Below are 25,826 nucleotides of genomic sequence, written 5' to 3' on the forward strand. Positions count from 1 at the left end.
TTGGGGGGAGGAGAGGTGTGTAAGATGCATTATTTTTAATAATATTCAGATGCAGGGCGAAATGTTTTCTGAACTAATACAATTCATGCTGCAGTACTGTAATTCCATCAGCACCAATTTATTGAAGCAAAATGGTAATATGCAAATACCAGAAGAGATGTACAGCTACAAGCCAAAACTCTGAAATCATTTAGATTTAAAGAAATAATATTGCACAGAGGGGGAGAAATTAATCACACAGAAAAATGTCTCCTTTACGATTGCTCTGGTGTGTTACCTGGGGGCAGGAATTGTAAATGGGAAATCAACATTGTACCTTCTGATAAGGCTAACAAATTAATACAAGCATTTTCTTCAGACCTCCCATGCTGATGCTCAAGTGAAAAGTCACAGAGGAACTTTTATCCTTTCTCTCTCTCAGAGGGTTGGTTCAGTCGGTACCTGTAATTTATTTTACAAGTCAGGTTGCTTTCAGGTGCAAAACATCCACAATGCACTTCTTCAATGCCCAGTTTAGATGAAGTACTTATGTGTTTAATTTGCAAAGAACATTCCGTTTTGGCTTGGGTCCATCTTGTCTTATACAGTATGTCTAAACAGTATATATCAAATAACTGTGTGTGTGTGTGTGTGTGTGTGTGTGTGTGTGTGTGTGTCCAGGTCCCCTAGAGGATGGCGCCCTGGGGGAAGAGGAGGAGTGTGTGTCGGAGGAGAACGAGCTCACGGCCAAAGATGAGTTCTCCACAGAGGATAACTTCTCAGCAGAGTTTGAGTCAGAGAACATGAGCTGTGAGGACATGGAGTATTACTGCAACAAAGGTGACCTGCATTCTCATAGTTCTCCTAGTTTTAATAATACCCACATGGCAGTCGTAGACATTACAATATATGGATTCAATAAATGGTCCCTCTGTTCAATAATTGTCCCTAATACTTACAGGATACATACTGTGAAATGAAGATGGTAGTTAGAGCAGCAGTGGTCTTTGTACACCAAAATGGTTTGACTCCCCATTCATGTCACTGATACGATTTTCCAACTTTTTGAACGGCGCGGTACACAGACCCAAACCTGGACACAGTCAGGGCAGTCTGACAGGACTTTAACAATGTGGGAAATGATGCTGTATCTCTGTGTTCAGGGTTGAATCTGTCCTTATATCTGATTCACACAATGTACTTTGGAGCAGCGGATTGATCTGGATGTCATCCACAACACTGCTTCTCTGTCTCTCCCTCTATGTATCTCTCTCTATGTATCTCTCTCTCCCTCTATGTATCTCTCTCCCTATGTATCTCTCTATGTATCTCCCTCTATGTCTCCCTCTATGTATCTCTATGTATCTCTCTATGTATCTCTCTCTCCCTCTATGTATCTCTCTCTCCCTCTATGTATCTCTCTCTCTATGTATCTCTCTATGTATCTCTCTATGTATCTCTCTATGTATCTCCCTCTATGTCTCTCTCTATGTATCTCTATGTATCTCCCTCTGTCTCCCTCTATGTATCTCTCTCTCCCTCTATGTATCTCTCTCTCCCTCTATGTATCTCTCTATGTATCTCTCTATGTATCTCTCTATGTATCTCCCTCTATGTCTCTCTCTATGTATCTCTATGTATCTCCCTCTATGTATCTCTCTCTCCCTCTATGTATCTCTCTCTCTATGTATCTCTCTATGTATCTCCCTCTATGTCTCTCTCTATGTATCTCTATGTATCTCCCTCTATGTATCTCTCTCTCCCTCTATGTATCTCTCTCTCCCTCTATGTATCTCTCTCTCTATGTATCTCTCTATGTATCTCTCTATGTATCTCCCTCTATGTATCTCTCTCTCCCTCTATGTATCTCCCTCTATGTATCTCTCTCTCCCTCTATGTATCTCTCTCTCTATGTATCTCTCTATGTATCTCTATGTATCTCCCTCTATGTATCTCTCTCTCCCTCTATGTATCTCTCTCTCCCTCTATGTATCTCTCTATGTATCTCTCTATGTATCTCTCTATGTATCTCCCTCTATGTCTCTCTCTATGTATCTCTATGTATCTCCCTCTATGTATCTCTCTCTCCCTCTATGTATCTCTCTCTCTATGTATCTCTCTATGTATCTCCCTCTATGTCTCTCTCTATGTATCTCTATGTATCTCCCTCTATGTATCTCTCTCTCCCTCTATGTATCTCTCTCTCCCTCTATGTATCTCTCTCTCTATGTATCTCTCTATGTATCTCTCTATGTATCTCCCTCTATGTATCTCTCTCTCCCTCTATGTATCTCCCTCTATGTATCTCTCTCTCCCTCTATGTATCTCTCTCTCTATGTATCTCTCTATGTATCTCTATGTATCTCCCTCTATGTATCTCTCTCTCCCTCTATGTATCTCTCTCTCCCTCTATGTATCTCTCTATGTATCTCTCTATGTATCTCTATGTATCTCCCTCTATGTATCTCTCTCTCCCTCTATGTATCTCTCTCTCCCTCTATGTATCTCTCTATGTATCTCTCTATGTATCTCTATGTATCTCCCTCTATGTATCTCTCTCTCCCTCTATGTATCTCTCTCTCCCTCTATGTATCTCTCTCTCTATGTATCTCTCTATGTATCTCTCTATGTATCTCTCTATGTATCTCTCTCTCTCTCCCTCTATGTATCTCTCTCTCCCTCTATGTATCTCTCTCTCCCTCTATGTAGCTCTCTCTCCCTCTATGTATCTCTCTCTCCCTCTATGCATCTCTCTATGTATCTCTCTATGTATCTCTCTATGTATCTCCCTCTATGTCTCTCTCTATGTATCTCTATGTATCTCTATGTATCTCTCTATGTATCTCTCTATGTATCTCTCTCTCTCTCCCTCTATGTATCTCTCTCTCTATGTATCTCTCTATGTATCTCTCTATGTATCTCTCTATGTATCTCCCTCTATGTCTCTCTCTATGTATCTCTATGTATCTCCCTCTATGTATCTCTCTATGTATCTCTCTATGTATCTCTCTCTCTCTCCCTCTATGTATCTCTCTCTGTCTCTCTATGTATCTCCCTCTATGTATCTCTCTATGTATCTCTATGTATCTCTCTCTCTATGTATCTCTCTATGTATCTCTATGTATCTCCCTCTATGTATCTCTCTATGTATCTCTCTATGTATCTCTCTCTCTCCCTCTATGTATCTCTCTCTGTCTCTCTATGTATCTCCCTCTATGTATCTCTCTATGTATCTCTATGTATCTCTCTCTCTCTATGTATCTCTCTATGTATCTCTATGTATCTCCCTCTATGTATCTCTCTCTCTCTCCCTCTATGTATCTCTCTCTGTCTCCCTCTATGTATCTCTCTATGTCTCTCTCTATGTATCTCCCTCTATGTATCTCTCTATGTCTCTCTCTATGTATCTCCCTCTATGTATCTCTCTATGTCTCCCTCTATGTATCTCTCTATGTCTCTCTCTATGTATCTCTGTCTCTGTCTCCCTCTATGTATCTCTCTATGTCTCCCTCTATGTATCTCTCTGTCTCCCTCTATGTCTCTCTGTCTCTGTCTCTCTCTATGTATCTCTCTGTGTATCTCCCTCTATGTATCTCTCTATGTATCTCTATGTATCTCCCTCTATGTATCTCTCTCTCCCTCTATGTATCTCTCTCTCTATGTATCTCTCTATGTATCTCCCTCTATGTCTCTCTCTATGTATCTCTATGTATCTCCCTCTATGTATCTCTCTCTCCTCTATGTATCTCTCTCTCTCCTCTATGTATCTCTCTCTCTATGTATCTCTCTATGTATCTCTCTATGTATCTCCCTCTATGTATCTCTCTCTCCCTCTATGTATCTCCCTCTATGTATCTCTCTCTCCCTCTATGTATCTCTCTCTCTATGTATCTCTCTATGTATCTCTATGTATCTCCCTCTATGTATCTCTCTCTCCCTCTATGTATCTCTCTCTCTATGTATCTCTCTATGTATCTCTCTATGTATCTCTATGTATCTCCCTCTATGTATCTCTCTCTCCCTCTATGTATCTCTCTCTCCCTCTATGTATCTCTCTATGTATCTCTCTATGTATCTCTATGTATCTCCCTCTATGTATCTCTCTCTCCCTCTATGTATCTCTCTCTCCCTCTATGTATCTCTCTCTCTATGTATCTCTCTATGTATCTCTCTATGTATCTCTCTATGTATCTCTCTCTCTCTCCCTCTATGTATCTCTCTCTCCCTCTATGTATCTCTCTCTCCCTCTATGTAGCTCTCTCTCCCTCTATGTATCTCTCTCTCCCTCTATGCATCTCTCTATGTATCTCTCTATGTATCTCTCTATGTATCTCCCTCTATGTCTCTCTCTATGTATCTCTATGTATCTCTATGTATCTCTCTATGTATCTCTCTATGTATCTCTCTCTCTCCCCTCTATGTATCTCTCTCTCTATGTATCTCTCTATGTATCTCTCTATGTATCTCTCTATGTATCTCCTCTATGTCTCTCTCTATGTATCTCTATGTATCTCCCTCTATGTATCTCTCTATGTATCTCTCTATGTATCTCTCTCTCTCTCCCTCTATGTATCTCTCTCTGTCTCTCTATGTATCTCCCTCTATGTATCTCTCTATGTATCTCTATGTATCTCTCTCTATGTATCTCTCTATGTATCTCTATGTATCTCCCTCTATGTATCTCTCTATGTATCTCTCTATGTATCTCTCTCTCTCCTCTATGTATCTCTCTCTGTCTCTCTATGTATCTCCCTCTATGTATCTCTCTGTCTCCCTCTATGTCTCTCTCTCTCTCTCTGTCTCTCTCTATGTATCTCTCTGTGTATCTCCCTCTATGTATCTCTCTCTGTCTCTCTCTCTCTCTGTGTATCTCTCTATGTATCTCTCTCTGTCTCTCTCTATGTATCTCTCTCTGTCTCTCTCCCTCTATGTATCTCTCTATGTATCTCTCTCTGTCTCTCTCTATGTATCTCTCTCTGTCTCTCTCTATGTATCTCTCTCTCTCTCTCTCCCTCTATGTCTATCTCTATGTATCTCTCTCTCTCTCTCTCTCTCTCCCTCTATGTCTCTCTCTATGTATCTCTCTATGTATCTCTCTCTGTCTCTCTCTATGTATCTCTCTCTATGTATCTCTCTCTGTCTCTCTCTATGTATCTCTCTATGTATCTCTCTATGTATCTCTCTCTGTCTCTCTCTATGTATCTCTCTCTGTCTCTCTCTATGTATCTCTCTCTCTATGTATCTCTCTCTCTATGTATCTCTCTCTCTCTCCCTCTATGTATCTCTCTCTCTCCCTCTATGTATCTCTCTCTCTATGTATCTCTCTCTCTCTCTCCCTCTATGTATCTCTCTATGTATCTCTCTCTCTCTCTATGTGTCTCTCTCTCTCTCTCTCTCTATGTCTCTCTCTCTCTCTCTCTCTCTCTATGTATCTCTCTCTCTATGTATCTCTCTCTCTCTCCCTCTATGTATCTCTCTCTGTCTCTCTCTCTCTCTCTCTCTCTCTCTCTCTCTCTCTATGTATCTCTCTCTCTATGTATCTCTCTCTGTCTCTCTCTCTCTATGTATCTCTCTCTCCCTCTATGTATCTCTCTCTCCCTCTATGTATCTCTCTCTGTCTCTCTCTCTCTCCCTCTATGTATCTCTCTCTGTCTCTCTCTCTCTCTCTCTATGTATCTCTCTATGTATCTCTCTCTCTCTCTCCCTCTATGTATCTCTCTCTCTCTCTCCCTCTCTGTCTCTGTCTCTCTCTCCCGCTATGTATCTCTGTCTCTGTCTCTGTCTCTGTCTCTGTCTCTGTATCTGTCTCTCTCTCCCTCTGTGTCTCTCTCCCTCTGTGTCTCTGTCTCTGTCTCTATCTCTGTCTCTGTCTCTCTCTCCCGCTATGTATCTCTGTCTCTGTCTCTATCTCTGTCTCTGTCTCTCTCCCTCTATGTATCTCTCTCTCTGTCTCTATCTCTGTCTCTGTCTCTGTCTCTCTCCCTCTATGTATCTCTGTCTCTGTCTCTCTCCCTCTATGTATCTCTGTCTCTGTCTCTGTCTCTCTCCCTCTATGTATCTCTGTCTCTGTCTCTCTCCCTCTATGTATCTCTGTCTCTGTCTCTCTCTCCCGCTATGTGTCTCTGTCTCTGTCTCTGTCTCTGTCTCTGTCTCTGTCTCTGTCTCTGTCTCTGTCTCTGTCTCTGTCTCTGTCTCTCTCTTCCGCTATGTATCTCTGTCTCTGTCTCTCTCTCCCGCTATGTATCTCTGTCTCTGTCTCTATCTCTGTCTCTGTCTCTCTCCCTCTATGTATCTCTGTCTCTGTCTCTATCTCTGTCTCTGTCTCTCTCCCTCTATGTATCTCTCTCTCTGTCTCTATCTCTGTCTCTGTCTCTGTCTCTGTCTCTGTCTCTGTCTCTGTCTCTGTCTCTGTCTCTGTCTCTGTCTCTCTCTTCCGCTATGTATCTCTGTCTCTGTCTCTCTCTCCCGCTATGTATCTCTGTCTCTGTCTCTATCTCTGTCTCTGTCTCTCTCCCTCTATGTATCTCTGTCTCTGTCTCTATCTCTGTCTCTGTCTCTCTCCCTCTATGTATCTCTCTCTCTGTCTCTATCTCTGTCTCTCCCTCTCTCCCTCTATGTATCTCTGTCTCTGTCTCTGTCTCTCTCCCTCTATGTATCTCTGTCTCTGTATCTCTCCCTCTCTGTATCTCTGTCTCTGTATCTCTCCCTCTCTGTATCTCTGTCTCTCTGTCTCTGTCTCTCTCCCTCTATGTATCTCTCTCTCTGTCTCTATCTCTGTCTCTGTCTCTCTCCCTCTATGTATCTCTGTCTCTGTCTCTGTCTCTCTCCCTCTATGTATCTCTGTCTCTGTCTCTGTCTCTGTCTCTCTCTCTCTATGTATCTCTGTCTCTGTCTCTCTCCCTCTATGTATCTCTGTCTCTGTCTCTCTCTCCCGCTATGTGTCTCTGTCTCTGTCTCTGTCTCTGTCTCTGTCTCTGTCTCTGTCTCTGTCTCTGTCTCTGTCTCTGTCTCTGTCTCTGTCTCTCTCTTCCGCTATGTATCTCTGTCTCTGTCTCTGTCTCTCTCCCTCTATGTATCTCTCTCTCTGTCAATTCAATTCAATTCAATTCAATTCAAGGGCTTTATTGGCATGGGAAACATGTGTTAACATTGCCAAAGCAAGTGAGGTAGACAACATACAAAGTGAATATATAAAGTGAAAAACAACAAAAATTAACAGTAAACATTACACATACAGAAGTTTCAAAACAGTAAAGACATTACAAATGTCATATTATATATATATACAGTGTTCTAACAATGTACAAATGGCTAAAGGACACAAGATAAAGGACACTCTGTCTCTATCTCTGTCTCTCTCCCTCTATGTATCTCTGTCTCTGTCTCTGTCTCTGTCTCTGTCTCTCTCTTCCGCTATGTATCTCTGTCTCTGTCTCTGTCTCTCTCCCTCTATGTATCTCTCTCTCTGTCAATTCAATTCAATTCAATTCAATTCAAGGGCTTTATTGGCATGGGAAACATGTGTTAACATTGCCAAAGCAAGTGAGGTAGACAACATACAAAGTGAATATATAAAGTGAAAAACAACAAAAATTAACAGTAAACATTACACATACAGAAGTTTCAAAACAGTAAAGACATTACAAATGTCATATTATATATATATACAGTGTTCTAACAATGTACAAATGGCTAAAGGACACAAGATAAAGGACACTCTGTCTCTATCTCTGTCTCTCTCCCTCTATGTATCTCTGTCTCTGTCTCTGTCTCTCTCCCTCTATGTATCTCTGTCTCTGTATCTTTCCCTCTATGTATATCTGTCTCTGTCTCTCTCCCTCTCTGTATCTCTGTCTCTGTCTCTCTCCCTCTATGTATCTCTGTCTCTGTCTCTCTCCCTCTCTGTATCTCTGTCTCTGTCTCTCTCCCTCTATGTATCTCTGTCTCTGTATCTCTCCCTCTATGTATATCTGTCTCTGTCTCTCTCCCTCTCTGTATCTCTGTCTCTGTCTCTCTCCTTCTCTGTATCTCTGTATCTCTGTCTCTGTCTCTCTCTCCCTCTCTGTATCTCTGTCTCTGTCTCTCTCCCTCTATGTATATCTGTCTCTGTCTCTCTCCCTCTCTGTATCTCTGTCTCTGTCTCTCTCCCTCTATGTATCTCTGTCTCTGTCTCGCTCCCTCTATGTATCTCTATCTCTGTCTCTCTCCCTCTATGTATCTCTGTCTCTGTATCTCTCTCTCCCTCTCTGTATCTCTGTCTCTGTCTCTCTCCCTCTCTGTATCTCTGTATCTCTGTCTCTGTCTCTCTCTCCCTCTCTGTATCTCTGTCTCTCTCTCTCCCTCTCTGTATCTCTGTCTCTGTCTCTGTCTCTCTATCTCTGTGGCTCTGTGATGCTCCTATCGAGGCCCTACATGCCCACTGGAGAATAGTGAGCTAGCGTGTCACTTCCCTACCTTTGAACCAGTACAGTACTCTGAACAGTCTGAACACTCCCAGCTCACACCTGCTACTGCTGGTAGCTATCAGACACACAACACCTAGCTCAGTCAAACCCACCAACTTCTCTTTGAACCAGTACAGTACTCTGAACAGTCTGAACACTCCCAGCTCACACCTGCTACTGCTGGTAGCTATCAGACACACAACACCTAGCTCAGTCAAACCCACCAACTTCTCTTTGAACTCCAATTCAATTAGATTGCTGCTTTATTTTAGTTTCATTTTGGTCACACCCTGCCATCACAGGAGTTCAATTACCACCTGCTCCAGGATACAGTGTGAAGATGACATGGCTGTCACACACATACACAGAGGTGCATACATGCCCCCCCCACCACAGACCTCCCCCATACCCCCAGTTCTTGGGTTTTAGTACCCCAGGTGTCCCCAGAATTACTGGCTCATGAATGCCATACATTTGCTTTTTAATGAAACACCAATACTTTGAATGTCTCCTTTTCCTTCAACAAGAAATGCTTTGAATTATTCTTTCTTTTTCACACCTCTAAACTTTTAGGATTTGAAAACATCTTCAAAAAATACATATTTTTCTGCTTTGCATAGGCTATGCCCTCAATAATCATATCACTAACAGTGCCCCTTTGTTCTTCAAAAAAAGGTAAAAATATATATATTTTGAAAACATTCCAAAATTGGATTTAACAGCAACACCTCCTTCCCTATGCCTCTGATATAACTGTATATTGTGAGAGTTATACACTGCAATAGGAGAACCACTGAATAGATTGTGATTCCCAGACCCATTAGCTCTAGGATAAATTGAACACTACAGAACTGTATGTGAAAGTAGCCCAAGGAATGTGAACATTTCTTAAAATGTGATTGTACCAGTCTTCAAAGAGCCCTGGAGAAACCATTTGATAGCTCCATTGTCTTGGATAAGACCAAGTATGAGTGTGTATGTGCCTCAAATCTCCTTTCACTTTCTGATGTTTTGGAATGAAGTAGGACTAAGAGTTGTCCGAAGTGCCAACGGTTCGTTTTGGAGATACTTAAATCATCTTTCCCTTGTCATGTACAAGCTTTACCAGTCAGATGTTTTACTTTCACTATCTGAGCTTAGCTAAGTGTCCCACTTCCTCTTAAAACCCAAGTGATGTCCTATCCAACTTTCTTTTCTTTCGCCGTTGCAAGTTCCGCTCAATCATCAGGTATAGCCATTTTCCAGCCATGTTCCATTGCTCAGTGAGATCTCTTTAAACCTCATTTAAACCTGTGTCTGAGTGGCTTAAATTTACCCCACTTATGTTGAAAGTGCCTGCGAATGAAACAAGACGCAATCCTGGAACAGCATTAAACGGTTTAAGTGTGTTATTCCTCGACTATAGGAGGAAAAAAAGAGCCCCTTGATTAACTAAACCCTCTCAAATGTGATGGCCGTGGTGTAATTAGTCCGGTGCGGAGTTGAACGTAGGTTTTAAAGCAGCCACTCATCCCCATGGCCTTTATCTTCTCTTCCTTCTCTTCCTCCTCTCCTCCCTCTCGGAGAATATGGTCTCCCCTGTGAAGGAAGGTTTCTCCACTGAGCCACACTGTGGGACTTTGTGGTCTTAGCTTAGCCTTGTATCTGTGTAGTCACTCTGCGAAATGGGCTTGTCACAGGGACCTAAAACCTCCATTAAAAGTTGGAGCCTATAATAGGTATTAAAAAGCTGTGGGAACACAAAGAGGAGGACCAATTTTCATTAACATATGAAGCACTTATTAACTTTGATCGGAGTGCGGTGAAGTAGCAAAGCCGCTTAAAGGCGCAAAGGTCAAGAAGTTGAATGGCACCAGAGTCGTACCCGTCTGCCTTACCCTTGCAGAAAAGGGCCTCCTTCAGATAACTGGTGGGAGCACCTTGACGCCCCAGCGTGACTTGACTTGGTCGTGACTGAGACTCTTCACACAATTCATAGGGCCCTGGTTGGTTGACTCTGGAGCCTGTACATTCTTCTGTTCCTGTCCTGCACCTGTTATTGATGACCTTTTGTTTACGTCTTTTAACCAGGAAAAGACCGTTGAGCTCAGGAACCTGTTTTGCGAGGGGGGACCTTTGCTGGTTCTATATGCGGCGTGTAGTGAAGATATGCCGACACACCATACTATGTCGTCACCTTGTCTTTTGACAGCTGCTTGGGGCACTTGGGTCTTATTAAGTCAGCTGTCGTGTCTGTTTGGCAGCATGCGTCATACATTCTGGCTGTTGTTGCGTCGTCCAATGTTTTAACAAAGAATGAGTCTATTTCTTTCCCAGAATCCCTGTCCCTTATACACATTCTTATTCAGAATGTCATGTATGTAATCTGTGTTTCTGCAAACTGTCTAAGCGTTCCACTTTGTGGACACCTTCAACTATTTGGAGAGTGTTACTCTTCAGTTCTACCCATGCCTACTCATCTACCATGAAATGATAGAGAGGCTCTTGTCTGTCAGTGACACCAAACATCATAATGGCTCTGAAACGGCATACATTGGTGTGAAATGAAGTAGCTAGAATAGAACTAGAATAGAATAGAACAGGGAAGCTCTGTGAGAGGAGAGCATGTGAACCAACATTCAGTTAGAGAGAGGGCTTCTACCCATGAGCACTCTGGACAAGCCACACCCCTCCACCACACACACCCCCACCTTCCACACCCCTGCAGAAACAACCTTGGAGTTTAAAGAATCTATCCTCAAACAACTTCCTGTGCACGGTCCACCTGCTAGTGAACTGAACGCAGAGGCAGGATTTATACTCTGTTGTCACTCCCAGAGCCATAGTTGTGAGAAGGATGCCGTTTTATTTACCGAGTGGCATCACTTTTACTGAAATTGTGAAATTTCACCTTGTTCTTGTACCCCTTTTTATTGTTGTGGAAATATGAGTGGGAAGGGGATGGGGGATGTGAAGTTTAACACGGTGCTGGCACAAGCTGCTCTGTGTGTGTGTGTGTGTGTGTGTGTGTGTGAGATTCACCTATTTACTGATGACGAAAAGCAGCTTTTATGTACATAGATTTTTATTGATTACATGTGATTCTGATGGTAGTAAAGTGCATACAGTGACCATATGACTTAAATGAGATGATTGCATTTATCTTCCAATCACCGTTAATAGATCCAAATTATGGCATTACAATGCAGTCATACACACTTTCTCACAGTTCAAGGGGACCTGAAAATCAGGTAGGATATTCATTGTGGTAAATACAAAATCACATTGACCCTCGATTTGACCTTTCAATGGCTAATCTGAATCATAGTCAGTCAGAGACATATAGCAGCAAACAGAAAGTGGCAGAATTCATGTGCCACTCTTTGTACCATTCAGAAATAATCAGGATCCACCAACAGAACATCTCCTCCATTCTCAGTTTTATTTTGCCACAGCTGCCAGCCCAGTGCCTGGAATGGTAAATGTGGAATTTTAATGCACAGTTGATGCTGAGGAATATGGGAAATGCTAATTTGTGGCGCGATAAGATGAATCGAGACATCCCTTTAGCCCCATTTGACTCAGTGGAGGAAATGAATCATGAATGTTTGTTAAGTATGACAATCTAACGGGGCCAGATCTACATGCTCCCAGACTGGAGAGAGAGGGAGATAAAACCCGGCGCAGACGCCCAGGAAAACTGCCAGATTCTGTAATGATGGGAATTTATTGGCAGTTAAAGAGACAGTGGCAAGGCTTATTCACTAATAAGCTCCCTCCATTGGAGAGCTCCACTGCATAGTGTTGGTGGGGGTTTTTGCCCGTATCTCTGAAAGATGTATGATGTATTCTCTGTAATGGTTCTTCTGAGAGCAGAGACAGAAGTCTTACAGCTATGCTTGACTTTGGTGGAGACGGTGTCTTTTTGGAATGGCTGATCACGACACGGTATTTACTGTATCAACAACCTCCTTTAAACACGAATGACCTTGTCTTTTGCCTTTGACTAGATTTAGCTAGTTTATCTTCATTAGAAAGCGATGTGATCTTGATAGCAGTTTGGTTATCATGACAACCTTGAGACTAACGTAGATCTATGGTGAAACCCAACCCTAAATCATAACCTTAACCTAATGCGTCCTATGGTGGTTTAAACATACAGTAACCGTTTGCTTTACTGACACCATTTCAACATCATCATTCTCTATGCTACAATAAGACCTTGTAGAGGGAGTAGCAACCTGTCTGTTGGCTGGCTGGTCAGATTAGGCGGCTCTGAGCTCCTTAAAGTCGCACGCGAACCAGATTGACATTTTCAAGGGCTTCCTTGGCAAAGACAATGCTAAAAGGGAGAGAAAAAGCCAATATGACTTTGTTCCTACCTTGCTGGAGGAGTTGTTTGTGTAAATCGCCTTTAAGCTTATTGACCTGGATGTGTGGCACCCGACTGTGTGTGACTGTGATTTGGCTGGAGAGGCTGTCCTTTGATGAAGCAGCGATAGGGAGGCCTGATTCTAACAGCTCACTGACACATGCCCGCAAACTCTGCCCTAACATACAATGTGCATCCCACCCTACCTAATGCTCCCCTACCCTACCCATGCTCTCCCACCCTACCCCATGCACCCCTATCCTACCAATGCACTCCCAACCTACCCCATGCATCCCTACCCTACCCCATGCACCCCTACCCTACCAATGCACTCCCACCCTACCCCATGCATCCCTACCCTACCCCATGCTCCCCTACCCTACCCCATGCATCCCTACCCCATACTACCCTACCCCATGCTCCCCACACCCTACCCCATGGTCCCCTACCCTACCCATGCTCTCATGCTCCCCTACCCTACCCCATTTTCACCTATCCTACCCCATCCTTCCCCATCCTACCCCATGCATCCTGACCCATCCCATGCTCCCTACCCTACCAATGCACTCCCACCCTACCCCATGCTCCCCTACCCTACCCCATGCTCACCTACCCTACCCCCATGCTCCCCTACCCTACCCCATGCTCCCCTACCCTACCTCATGGTTCCCTACCCTACCCCATGCTCCCCTACCCTACCCCATGGTTCCCTACCCTACCCAATGCTCCCCCACCCTACCCCATGGTTTCCCTACCCTACCCAATGCTCCCCCACCCTACCCCATGGTTCCCTACCCTACCCAATGCTCCCCCACCCTACCCCATGGTTCCCTACCCTACCCATGCTCTCATGCTCCCCTACCCTACCCCATTTTCACCTACCCTACCCCATTCTACCCAATGCTTCCTGACCCTACCCCATGCTCCCTTACCCTACCCTATGCCCCGACCCTACTCCATGCTCCTCTACCCTACACCATGCTCCCTACCCTACCCCATGCCACCCTACCCTGCCCAATGCCTCCCCACTCTACCCCATGTTCCCCCACCCTACCCCATGCTCCCACCACCCTACTCTATTCTTACCTACCATACCCAATGCTACCCCACTCTACCCCGTGCTCCCCCATCCTACCCCATGCCAACCTACCCCTAACCTACACCCATTACCCTACCCCATTCTACCCCACCCTACTCCATGCCACCTTACCCTATCCCACCCCATACTGCCCTACCCCATGCCACCTACCCTACCCCATGCTCCCCTTACCCTACCCCATGGTTCCCTACCCTACCCATGCTCTCATGCTCCCCTACCCTACCCCATTTTCACCTACCCTACCCCATCCTACCCAATGCTTCCTGACCCTACCTCATGCTCCCCTACCCTACCCCATGCTCCTGACCCTACCCCCTGCTCCTCTACCCTACACCATGCTCCCTACCCTACCCCATGCTCCTCTACCCTACACCATGCTCCTGACCCTACCCCATGCTCCTCTACCCTACACCATGCTCCCTACCCTACCCCATGCCACCCTACCCTGCCCAATGCCTCCCCACCCTACCCCATGTTCCCCACCATACCCCATGCTCCCCCACCCTACTCTATGCTTACCTACCATACCCCATGCTACCCCACCCTACCCCGTGCTCCCCATCCTACCCCATGCTACCCTACCCCTAACCTACACCCATTACCCTACCCCATTCTACCCCACCCTACTCCATGCCACCTTACCCTACCCCATGCTACCCTACCCCATTTCTCATAATCTACCCCATGCTCCCCAACCCTACCCCATGCTTCCCAACCCTACCCCATGCCACCCTACACTACCCCATGCTTCCCTACCCCATGCTACCCTACCCCATGCAATCCTACCCTACCCCATGCTACCCTACCCCATGCAACCCTACCCTGCCCCATGCAACCCTACCCTACCCCATGCTACCCTACCCCATACTACCGCACCCTACCCCATGCCACCCTACCCTACCCCATGGTACCCTACCCCATGCTACCCTACCCCATGCCACCCTACCCTACCCCATGGTACCCTACCCCATGCTACCCTACCCCATGCCACCCTACCATACCCCATGCCCCCTACCCCATGCAACCCTACCCTACCCCATGCTACCCTACCCCATGCTGCCCTACCCTACCCCATGCCACACTACCCTACCTCATGCCACCCTACCTTACCCCATGGTTCCCTACCCCATGCTACCCTACCCTATGCCACTCTACCCTACCTCATGCTCCCCTACCCCATGCAACCCTACCCTACCCCATGCTACCCTACCCCATGCTGCCCTACCCTACCCCATGCCACACTACCCTACCCCATGCCACACTACCCTACCTCATGCACCCTACCCCACCCCATGCTACCCTACATCATGCCACCCAGCCCTACCCCATGCCACACTTCCCTACCTCATGCACCCTACCCTACCCCATGCTACCCTACCCCATGCCACCTTACCCTACCCCATGCTACCCTACCCTACCCCATGCTACCCTACCCCCATCCTACCCTACCCCATGCACCCTACCCCATGCTACCCTACCCTACCCCATACTCTTCCCTCCACCTTTCTCCATTCTCACTCTCAAATACATTATTTTTCTCATTCACTCCTAAATGTCTTCATTTGATTAAACAAGGAAAGGGATTTTAGCCAGCGGTAGATTATTGTGACATAGACTATAATGTAGATCATTGGCAATCTTTATCCTTTGATAACATGGCAAGAAACCAGTGATATCAAACACAGCCCCCTCTGAATGAAACAGAATGCTTTAATAGTCTGTTCGTATGGCAAAAAGGTTTTGAGATAGCTCATGCACATTGAATTCATGAAGTGGCTGTATGTATCCCTGTATCTTTATCATACTGTAGCCTACATACTGCTACAACATGTTCCTCCTCGATGGTTTCCCGTGCAACATTCGCTAGAGAGGGAACTTCATCAAGCCCAGTGCTTGCCTGTGACATTGTTCATCTCTGTGAGGTTGCCTGGGCGATTGTGTTTAAAATGCATTGCAAACGGTGGTTAGATAGAAGGCAGCAGAAAATCCGTAATCACTGCTTAATTAAGGAATCATCTTGTAGCTTCATTTCCTGAGCTGTAATTAAACACTTCCAATACGTTTCGTTGCAGGGCTTAACATGTTCGCCTGAGATCAAGGTACTGCCTTTAATGTTATCTCACCCGGCTTCTTTAAACTCGCTCCACTGAAAGGAACTGTTGATATTCACCCTTTGTTATCCTCGTCATAACGCCTAGTGATCCCCAGTATGCTAAAGAGCGTCTCCAGCTAACTGTACTCCAGGCCCCCAACAGTAAATAGCGAGGTGGATTCAGTGAGTGGGCTCACTGATAATACCTACTGGGAAGGAAGGAAAGGGGGAGAATTTCGCCATCCCAAGCAGACACTTGCATAAGCTAAACTGGGTCACTGTGACCTCATGTTACTGTTAGTAGGACAGTGCTGCAGACTTCCTTCACTTGGACTTTTTTTTCTCTCTCACACAGAGAGGCAGGAAGCTGCTATCCTTTTGGCAGTGTTTGCTGCCTTCTTTGAAGTGAGCTATGTGTGTAGAAAGCCAAACAAGCGCAGTGAGTGTTGGTTGATCTGAAGATGAACCCAGGATGGACACAATGTTAAGGCCTTATTCTGGACTGTATAGACGTCTCCGATATGACACTCTATTTACCTTATAGTACACTACTTTTAGCCAGAGCCAGTAGTAGTTGTAATCATAGTACCTTTACTTCTGAAGGGTCTGACTAAATCCATCCCTCTGCTTCCTTCAATGAAGTCTAATAATAACCCATCAACGCCCTTGGACGTACTCTGTAGGTTTAACACATCGAAGCAAGGGAAAAGATGATGTGACCAGATAGAACTAAGTGTCCCCTCCACTAAGGACAAGCCTACCACCAGCAGTACAGCTCAGAGACTGTAGACAGGGCTGGGGACATAAACATTTTTATATTCTAATCATTTAGCAGACGCTCTTATCCAACAGTCTCCCCGACACAGTGCTAGTGTTTTTAGCCACATTGCATGTTTTGGATTTAGGGGTTTGTTATAGAACGACTTAATTATCTGTGTCTGTATAGTGGACTTGGACATGCAAAACAGAAGAGGTTTTCAAGGAAAATCTCGGAACGTGGTAAGCCGTATTCCCATCACGGTGGTTGCTGTGGCTGTGTAGTGCGGTAAAGTACTCTATGTTTTACAAGGTATTTAAGCACTTCCCAGGTTAGAGATAGATAGCCAAATATCCCTGGGTATGTCCTCTCCCTTTCTCCCTCCCTCCCTCCCTCTCCGTCCCCCTCTCTCTCCTCTCTCTTTCTCTCTCTCTCTCTCTCTCTCTCTCTCTCTCTCTGTCTCTCTCCCCGTCTAGCTCTCTCTCTCTCTTTCTGAGCCTCAGCCCTGAGACTGTAAATCTGCTGTTCTGCATCCTAGAACACACATTCTCCCTCCTCCACAATAGATCAAACAGTAATAAATAGCCACCTTCCTCTCTCTCTCCCTCTCTTTTTCTTGCTCTCCCAAAGTTCTTGCTCCTCCTTCCTTCCTGCTACACATGGGCTTCCTCCTGTATGGTAACTCATAGGAACTCTAGATAAAAGTGTTGCAGCTGCACCAGCCACTGGTCCCACAGTTACACACACTTGATACTTCTTGCAATTCAATACACTGTACTGGACATACATAGTAACAATAAGACAATGTATTCAAAGCTGCATAGGTGATATTGCTTAATGTTAAGAACATTGTATATATGGCTAACATAACCATTTGTTTCCTGTTTTGAGCCCTAGATGTTTCACGTTAGTTACGGTACCATCAACAAGTATTCACACTCCTTTACTTTTTCCACATTTTGTTGTATTACAACCTGAATGTAATATTTATTCAATTGAGAGTTTTTGTCACCAGCCTACACGCAATATCCCTTAAATGCCAAACTGAAATGATGTTTTTAGACATTTTGACCAATAAATTCAAAATGAAAAGCTGAAATGTCTTCAATCAGTAAGTATTCAACCCCTTTGTTATGACAAGCCTAAATAAGTTCAGGAGTAAAAATGTGCTTAACAAGTCACATAATAAGTTGCATGGACTCACTCTGTGTGCAATAATTTTGTTTAACATGAGTTTTGAATGATTACCTCATCTCTTTACCCCACATATACAATTATCTGTAAGGTCCCTCAGTTGAGCAGTGAATTTCAACCACAGATTCAACCACAAAGACCAGGGAGGTTTTCCAATGTCTCGCAAGAAGGGCACATATTTGTAGATAGGTAAAAAATAAAATAAAAGGCAGACATTGAATATCCCTTTGACCATGGTGAAGTTACCCAATTCCACTTTAGATGGTGTATCAATACACCCAGTCACTACAAAGATACAGGCATCCTTCCTAACTCAGTTTCCGGAGAGGAAGGAAACCGCTCAGGGATTTCACCATGAGGCCAATGGTGACTTTTTAAAACAGTTACAGAGTTTAAAGGCTGTGACAGGAAGGATGGATCAACAACATTATAGTTACTCCACAATACTAATGTAAATAACAGTGTGAAAGAAGGAAGCCTGTACAGAATAAAAAATGTTCCAAAACATGCATAGGGCACTAAAGCAATAAGGCACTAAAGTAAAACTGCAAAATGAATTGGTAAAGAAATTAACTTTATGTCCTGAAAACAAAGCATAATGTTTTGGCAAATCCAACACATCACTGTTTCCACTCTTCATATTTTCATCCATGGTGTTGACTGCATCATGTTATGGGCATGCTTGTCATCGGTAGTGCTGAGCAATTAACTGAAATGTCGGTTATTTCTTGGTTTTTAAACAACTAATTGACCGTCATCGGTTAATTTCATTCTGCTTTTTTATGTGAGCTCAATGCCCACATTGCGCTGCAGTTTCTCTAGAAATAAATCAGATCATGCACAAACTGTGCGGTGTAGTAGGGAGTTGTAGTTTCCAACAGGCCAATGTTCTACATAGTTAATCGCAGATAACTTGATAATTAACCACAATTACCATAATCCATTGCGCTCTCACGTGTCCGGTCTGTTTCTTCTACGCCTGCTATATTAGAGACAGAAGAATGTGCTATCAGGACGGATACATAGAGAGCAGTTACTTCGCCAGGTATTTTTTATCTGAAAATACATGATCTAAGTGATTGATAGTTGGTATTCAGCAGTCATTAAAGTATGTCTTATATACTTTGAAGAACCACTAAAATAGTGATTTTGGCAGACAGCATAGGCAGCAGCTCTATCGAAATGAGATGATGACTTGGAATTAAATAATAAAGTCGTCAAATAAATTAAATGTAATATACACAACAACTGAAATATAATATTCAAGTAAAGTAATTTTAATAAATGATAAGCAGTAATGGTCAGTCTCTACCATCATATGACTTGTATTAATTGTTTGTTGTTACAGCATTCAACCCCTTTAATGCATAGTGCATTTAATGTAAAAAAATATATATTGAAAACTAAATTGAAAATCGTGATTGTTTTTGAATAATCAAACCGAAACTGAATCGACCTCAAAAATAACTAATCGTTCAGCACTAGTCACCTACAAAGACCAAGGAGGTTTTTAGGATAAAAAGACATGGAATAGAGCTAAGCCCAGGCAAAATCCTAGAGGAAAACCTGGTTCAGTCTGCTTTCCATCAGACACTGGGAGACAAATTCACCTATCAGCAGGACAATAACCTAAAACACAAGGCCAAATATACACTGGAGTTGCTTACCAAGAAGACCGTGAATGTTCCTGAGTGGCCTATAGTAGCTATGGTTTTGACTAAAATCAGCGTGAAAATCTATGACAAGAATGGCTGTCTAGCAATGATCAACAACCAACTTGACAGAGCTTGAATAATTTTTTAAAGAATAATGAGCAAATATTGTACAATCCAGGTGTGCAAAGCTCTTAGAGACTTACCCATAAAGACTCACAGCTGTAATCGCTGCCAAAGGTTACTCTAACATGTATTGACTTTGGGGTGTGAATACTTACTGTAGGTTAATGAGATATTTCTGTATTTCATTATTAATACATTTGCAAACATTTCTAAAAACATGTTTTCACTTTGTCATTATAGGGTATTGTGTGTATTATGTGTAGAAAAAAATCATATTTAATGCATTTTGAGTTCAGGCTGGAACACAACAAAATGTGGAATAAGTCAAGAGGTATGAATACTTTCTGAAGGCACTGATAACAGTTGTATCAACTGTATTATATGGGTGCTCCTCGATCAAACGTGGTTTGGCAACAATATGATTTAACTGTGAGTGATGTCACTCAACATGCTACTGTATGACCAATCTGTGTGTCCCATGTCCCCATCTGTCTACAGGTGAAGAAGATGGCAGTGGAGAAGCAGGGGAGTCAGACATGGATGGGCAGAGTGAGTCCAGACACCCAGCTATAGGACCAGAGGATTGGGATGGACCAAGTAAGTTTACGTCATTTCTCTCTCTCTCTCTCTCTCTCTCTCTCTCTCTCTCTCTCTCTCTCTCTCTCTCTCTCTCTCTCTCTCTCTCTCTCTCTCTCTCTCTCTCTCTCTCTCTCTCTCTCTCTCTCTCTCTCTCTCTCTCTCTCTCTCTCTCTCTCTCTCTCTCTCTCTCTCTCTCTCTCTGGTGGTTGTCATCTGGTTGTCCGGCAGTTGTCTGACATCCCTCAACCAGAAAACCGTATCTCAACCAGGAAGTTACTTTTTTTTAATGACATCTAATGACATATTTTGCCTGCTGGGAATGGAATGCACCTCGTAGGATGAGTGCTTTCAAATCTACCAGAAAGGGAAAGAGCAAGGCACGTGAGATACAAGCCACTAAAGTCTCTGAAGTTGGGATAAAATGTGCTTCCTAATAACAATAGATGAAAAACTGGGGAAAGTGATGTGGTGAGCTGAATGAGTATATTATCACCATTGAATAGTAAGTTAACTTACCAGTGTTGAATGGGTGGATGAAATTGCTTTGCTCTTAATCTTATGGTATATGTGCTTGAACATAGAATGAAACCCCGAAAGAAAGCTTAGAATAAAAAAATGTACTATATTTATTTTCTCTTTGAACATCTCATTTTACCATGCAGATTCCCCTTGCTGTTCTTCACAAGAGTTTCGGAAAAAAAATGGTTGTATCTTGTTTTTTTGTTCGTCTTAAAAGTCACTTCATCAAAGTGATGGATAATACGTCGAACAAGATAGCAACACATTTACTGTTGAGGGTGTTACATCCACATTGCTGAACACACAAAATATCATTCCCTTCTAATGCGTATGACCTATTGCAGCAGGTACATACGTTTATAGAAGTGGGATTTGGACAAGTTGTGCTGGTGCTGAAGCCCCCTGCGGTGTGTATTTTATACTGACAGTGAATCAGTGTTATCGGGCCCTATCAGATAATGCATTTATCATTAAATTTTACATTTGCATTTAAATCTGAGGAAGGAAATGAGTATTGCTGGTTAAAGATTAGAGAGGCTGGGCCGACAGTAATAAAACATGACTGTGATCAGTCAGGAGACAGGGCTGAGGGGGTCAGCGCTCAACTATGGGGGCCACCATGACAAAAAGACAGCAGGCATCACATGACGAAGAGAAGGCCCTTTGGGCCGGGGGAAAACGCTGAGCTTAAAAATACTGCTGTCTTTGAAAGGGAGATAGGATTGGAGGGGATGGGAGCTCTGACTGGCAGTAATTATACACCAATCTCTCTATGTCTCTCTCTCTCGCTCTCTGGACATCTCTCTTTCTCTCTCTCTCTCTGTCCTTAGCCCTCAGAATATTGAGAATTACAGGCTCCTAACAGAACACCGACTGCTGGACCGACTGGGGTTTGGGGATGTTCAGTAGGGAGAAAATGTTTGAAGCTGAGTAAGGTCCTACCTAACTGAACTACCTGACTGAACTTGTCCAATACTAATAGAGATTTCAGTTTACCGCTGCCAAACATGTTGATACCGTGTGCGCTAACGAACATGACCCTGGATTGTCTGTCTCATACTTAGAGTTTCTTTCAAACTCTAACTCCAGAAACTGACTTCAGATGAGATAGCACTATTGTCTCACGGACCACTCCAACATACAGGCATGTATCTATCTACCTGGTCAAAGCCCCAAGGACCCAAACTCATATATGTTAGTATATCATCATTACTACACTATCTACATAATGAATATCATTTTGTTAGGATAAGGTACACTCCATCTCAGTTCCAGGTAGTCTCATTAGTATTTCTTAAGATCCTTTATGATCTACTAGTCCATGAGAGAGACATAGTTTCAGAGCCGGATGTGGCTGGCACTCCCTCTGTTGTCTTTGTGGGCAGTGGGCGAGAAAGGACATAATAATGCCATTCACTATCCCATCACGCCTGCCATGAAAGGTCATTTCCCTTTTTAATTTTTCCCATTGTGTTGGAAAAGTCAGATGGGCATGTTATAATTTGAATAAAGAGGGAAATCAGACAATCAGATACGAACATTTTGAAATTACATGGCTTCCTGTTCAAAGCGATTAAAAGCAAATGTATTTAGTTTGAGACTGTCTACGCTGTAATCTCTTTGTAAATGTTCAGATAGTGGTAGCATTCAACCTCTCTTTGTTATTTCTTGGCTTAAGTTTAAGCAGGTGCGATAAAGATCAGCACCGGATCATTTTGAATCACTCAGTGTGTGTGTGTCTGAATGGCTATAATGGCTGTTACATAAATAAAGGGGGCGTTCTTTTTTTGTTAGGTGGCTCTGATCATCCTCACCTGTCTTTGGTGCTCCTATTCAACCACCCTGGACATTGTCCTCTGTTGATAAAATGACTAGAGCAGCTAACAGTACATTCTCTAATTGATCTTTTCATCTTTATGTACCGTCCTAGGATGAACACATATCGAGTGTTGTAATATAGTCGTTAAGAAGACTCTTTTATCCATGTAGGAATCGAACCCACAACATTGGTGTTTCCAGCTCCATGCTAACCCACAGCCATTGGAACTACTAGTTTCCCAGTGTTCCTTCCTGTATAGTATGACAGTAGAACCATGTGACTCATTAATCTGACGGGTGTTCTGCCTTCTCTCATAGAACAGAGAACACCCAGGGAGTTCTCAATATAACCATGTCATCCCTGAAGCTATCAACACAGAGATCTGCTGTTTCATGTTCATTTGGCGTCATGGATATTTGAAATCCATGTACTATAACGGGAGATAAACCTGACTGTGAAGTACTGCTATTCTTCACTCATTTCCATGGACTACTTTGTCTCCGATACAGATCTGTCGCTGTTCCTCAAGGCTAAATGAGAGTGGTGGGTTTTAGCTAGCGTTAGCTTCTAATGAACTTCTGCACATTCTAATCTACTGGTCTGCTCTTATGAGCCACACCCCCGTGAAAAGACATGGAAACTCAGTTAGCTTCACAGGAGGCTCTCTCACATGGCTTCTCGTGTGGTTTTGTCTCGATACTGTACAGAGTAAAACGTTCTCCCTACGTTTGTAGGAATGCAGTTGTTAGCTTAGGCTTACATGGCTGATTAAGCAGACACTGTGATGTATATCTGTAAACATAATGTAATCTTCCATCTCATGTTAGCATGATACCATGTCATTTTACTGTTCAAATAAACTAAACAACACGCTGCCTCTATTTGTACTAAGTAAGATACATCTGACAAACAGTCTTACTTGAAGATAATGTGTCCAAAATTGCACCAGCAGCTGGGTGAGAAGGTTTGTGAAGGAAATGGGGGCAGGGAAGGAGAAGGGAGGAGAGCACCAAACACAAGCAAGTGAGCAGAAGTGATGATCACCTTGCCCATAATTCTTTCTGCTTGACTGGTCCTGAACAGGCACAGCCCTGTCCAGTTACCCCTCTCTCTGTGCCAGCTGGGCATGAGCCACGGTCGGACAGGTTGGGGTCAGCTGAAGGAGTGGCCCTCCGAGACGATGTCCGACGGTCAGACAGGAACAGAGCCCTCCCCTATCCACCCACCCCCCTTCATCTCCCGCTGGCCTCCATCCCCTTCATCAAGTCATCAAAAGCTGCACGGGAAAACATGTCTGTCCTCAGATGAAGACTACAGTAGTCTCACAGTTTTTACTCCAGCCCACCTTTGAGTGTGTGCCGATGACGATGTTCCTGCCTACTGGTCCACATGAAAACAATAACGTTTCAGGTTTTATGCACATATGTCAAGCGAGGAGAATTTGTAGAGCAGATGGCCACGATACCATGGCAGGTGCCTCGGCAAATGTTTGCCATCGCTGTGCTGCTATTTATATCATTGTGAAACACAGAGTCACAAATATTTGAGGACGGAGGAACGGACAGAGGGAACGTTGGCCCTCTTTGTTGTGAGTCAGAATGACCACCAAAACAAACAGATTAGGGTTGACAGATGTCAGGTGAGACAGTTTGCTACAGCAGGAAAATAATCCTGCCGCAACATGAAATGTGAATTATTATGTGGATTATAATTATTGGACATTTTTGCAGGGGTTGATAAAAAATGTTTTATGGTCAAATCAAGTCTGACATATTAAAGTGGAAATTATAAACTTTAGAAGCCTTTTTATACCTCGAATAGACTACAAGTTTGCATTTCCTGCTGTGCATCAAATGAAGATCCTACATTGGTGTACTCCAGACGATAAATGACCTGAATGCGTCAGGGCAAACTTTTTGCCGATACAGTGTAATACAGCAGATGCAATGTAGTAGGTTTGTTGTCCAAATGGGATATAAAAAAAGCTATGAATTCCCCCAGTATACCTTCATGTTTGTGGCTACATGATTATAGCACACTATGAGGTAACTGTGAGACGTCCCCAGTCCGCAGGCTGGGGCAGCACACTTCCTATACAGACCCTTGTCATCACGCCTCTAGAAGACTCCATCCTGAACACACACACACACACACACACACACTGTTAATGAGAGTTCTTCTGGCACCTGACAAGTTCTGCACAGCAACAGTGCATTTTTAATTCTGACTCTGAAGTCCATTAATTGAGGATGTGGTAAGGAAGGAGGGAGGAAGGAAGGGGTGCTGGAATGAGAGAAAGAGACAAACGGAGTGCACAGATTCAGATTAGGGCTGCAGAAGATGAGGGTGTAAAAGGGATTTAATGCTAGGATGGATTAGAGAAATCCTTGTAACAATGTTAAATAATTATAGTTCCAGTCGAGATCAAAGCACCATTGATTGAACCCCTCAAGCCTTCAGCACACAGAGTCTTGGAAAGCAGAGATTGGTAAACTAGTGCTCAGACCACTCCGACTGCTCCGGTTAAATTGGATTGGAAATATTAGGATGTAGATGAATCCTTCAGGAGTTTGCAGAAATGTAGCTCGCAAGAGCCATTTGAATGGTTTGATACAGATGTAGGATCTTAATTTGAGCCAGTTTGCTACAGCAGGGACAATAATTCTGCAGCAACAGGAAATGTGAATTATTATGTGGATTATAATTAATGGACATTTTTGTAGGAGTTTATACATTTTTCGTAAAGGAAAAATCAGGTCTAAAATTTCAAAATGGAAATGACAAACTTCAGAAGCCTTTTTAAACCTCAAATACCTTACACGTTTTACATTGCATTGCAGGAAAATTGTCCTGTAATACAATTAATATTATACGTTTGAAGAACTGCCTGTCTGGGCAGAATTATCATAAGATGAGGATGCAGCAACCACCTCTTCTGATAGATACAGTACCTAAAGCATGTTAAGTAGACTTACAGACATAGTCTGGACTTTTCAGTGACATTTTCAACCTCTCCCTTTCCGAGTCTGTAATACCAACATGTTTTAAGCAGACTACCATAGTCCCTGTGCCCAAGAACACTAAGGTAACCTGCCTAAATGACTACTGACCTGTAGCACTCACATCTGTAGCCATGAACTGCTTTGAAAGGCTGGTCATGGCTCACATCAACACCATTATCCCAGAAACCCTAGACCCACTCCAATTTGCATACC

At 43.5% G+C, this 25,826-nt stretch overlaps 1 protein-coding gene across 1 annotated transcript in view; it reads left to right on the plus strand.

Moving 5' to 3' along the window:
- The window catches only part of LOC112222801 (zinc finger protein ZFPM2-like), a 167,398-nt gene that overhangs the window by 36,722 nt on the left and 104,850 nt on the right, over nucleotides 1-25,826 (plus strand). The window contains exons 2-3 of the mRNA XM_042304788.1: nucleotides 661-819; nucleotides 20,193-20,291. Coding sequence (XP_042160722.1) covers nucleotides 661-819; nucleotides 20,193-20,291 — 258 coding nt within the window. The remainder of the gene's footprint in view (nucleotides 1-660; nucleotides 820-20,192; nucleotides 20,292-25,826) is intronic.

This window comes from Oncorhynchus tshawytscha, linkage group LG23, assembly GCF_018296145.1.
Source record: "Oncorhynchus tshawytscha isolate Ot180627B linkage group LG23, Otsh_v2.0, whole genome shotgun sequence".
NCBI classification, from domain to species: domain Eukaryota; kingdom Metazoa; phylum Chordata; class Actinopteri; order Salmoniformes; family Salmonidae; genus Oncorhynchus; species Oncorhynchus tshawytscha.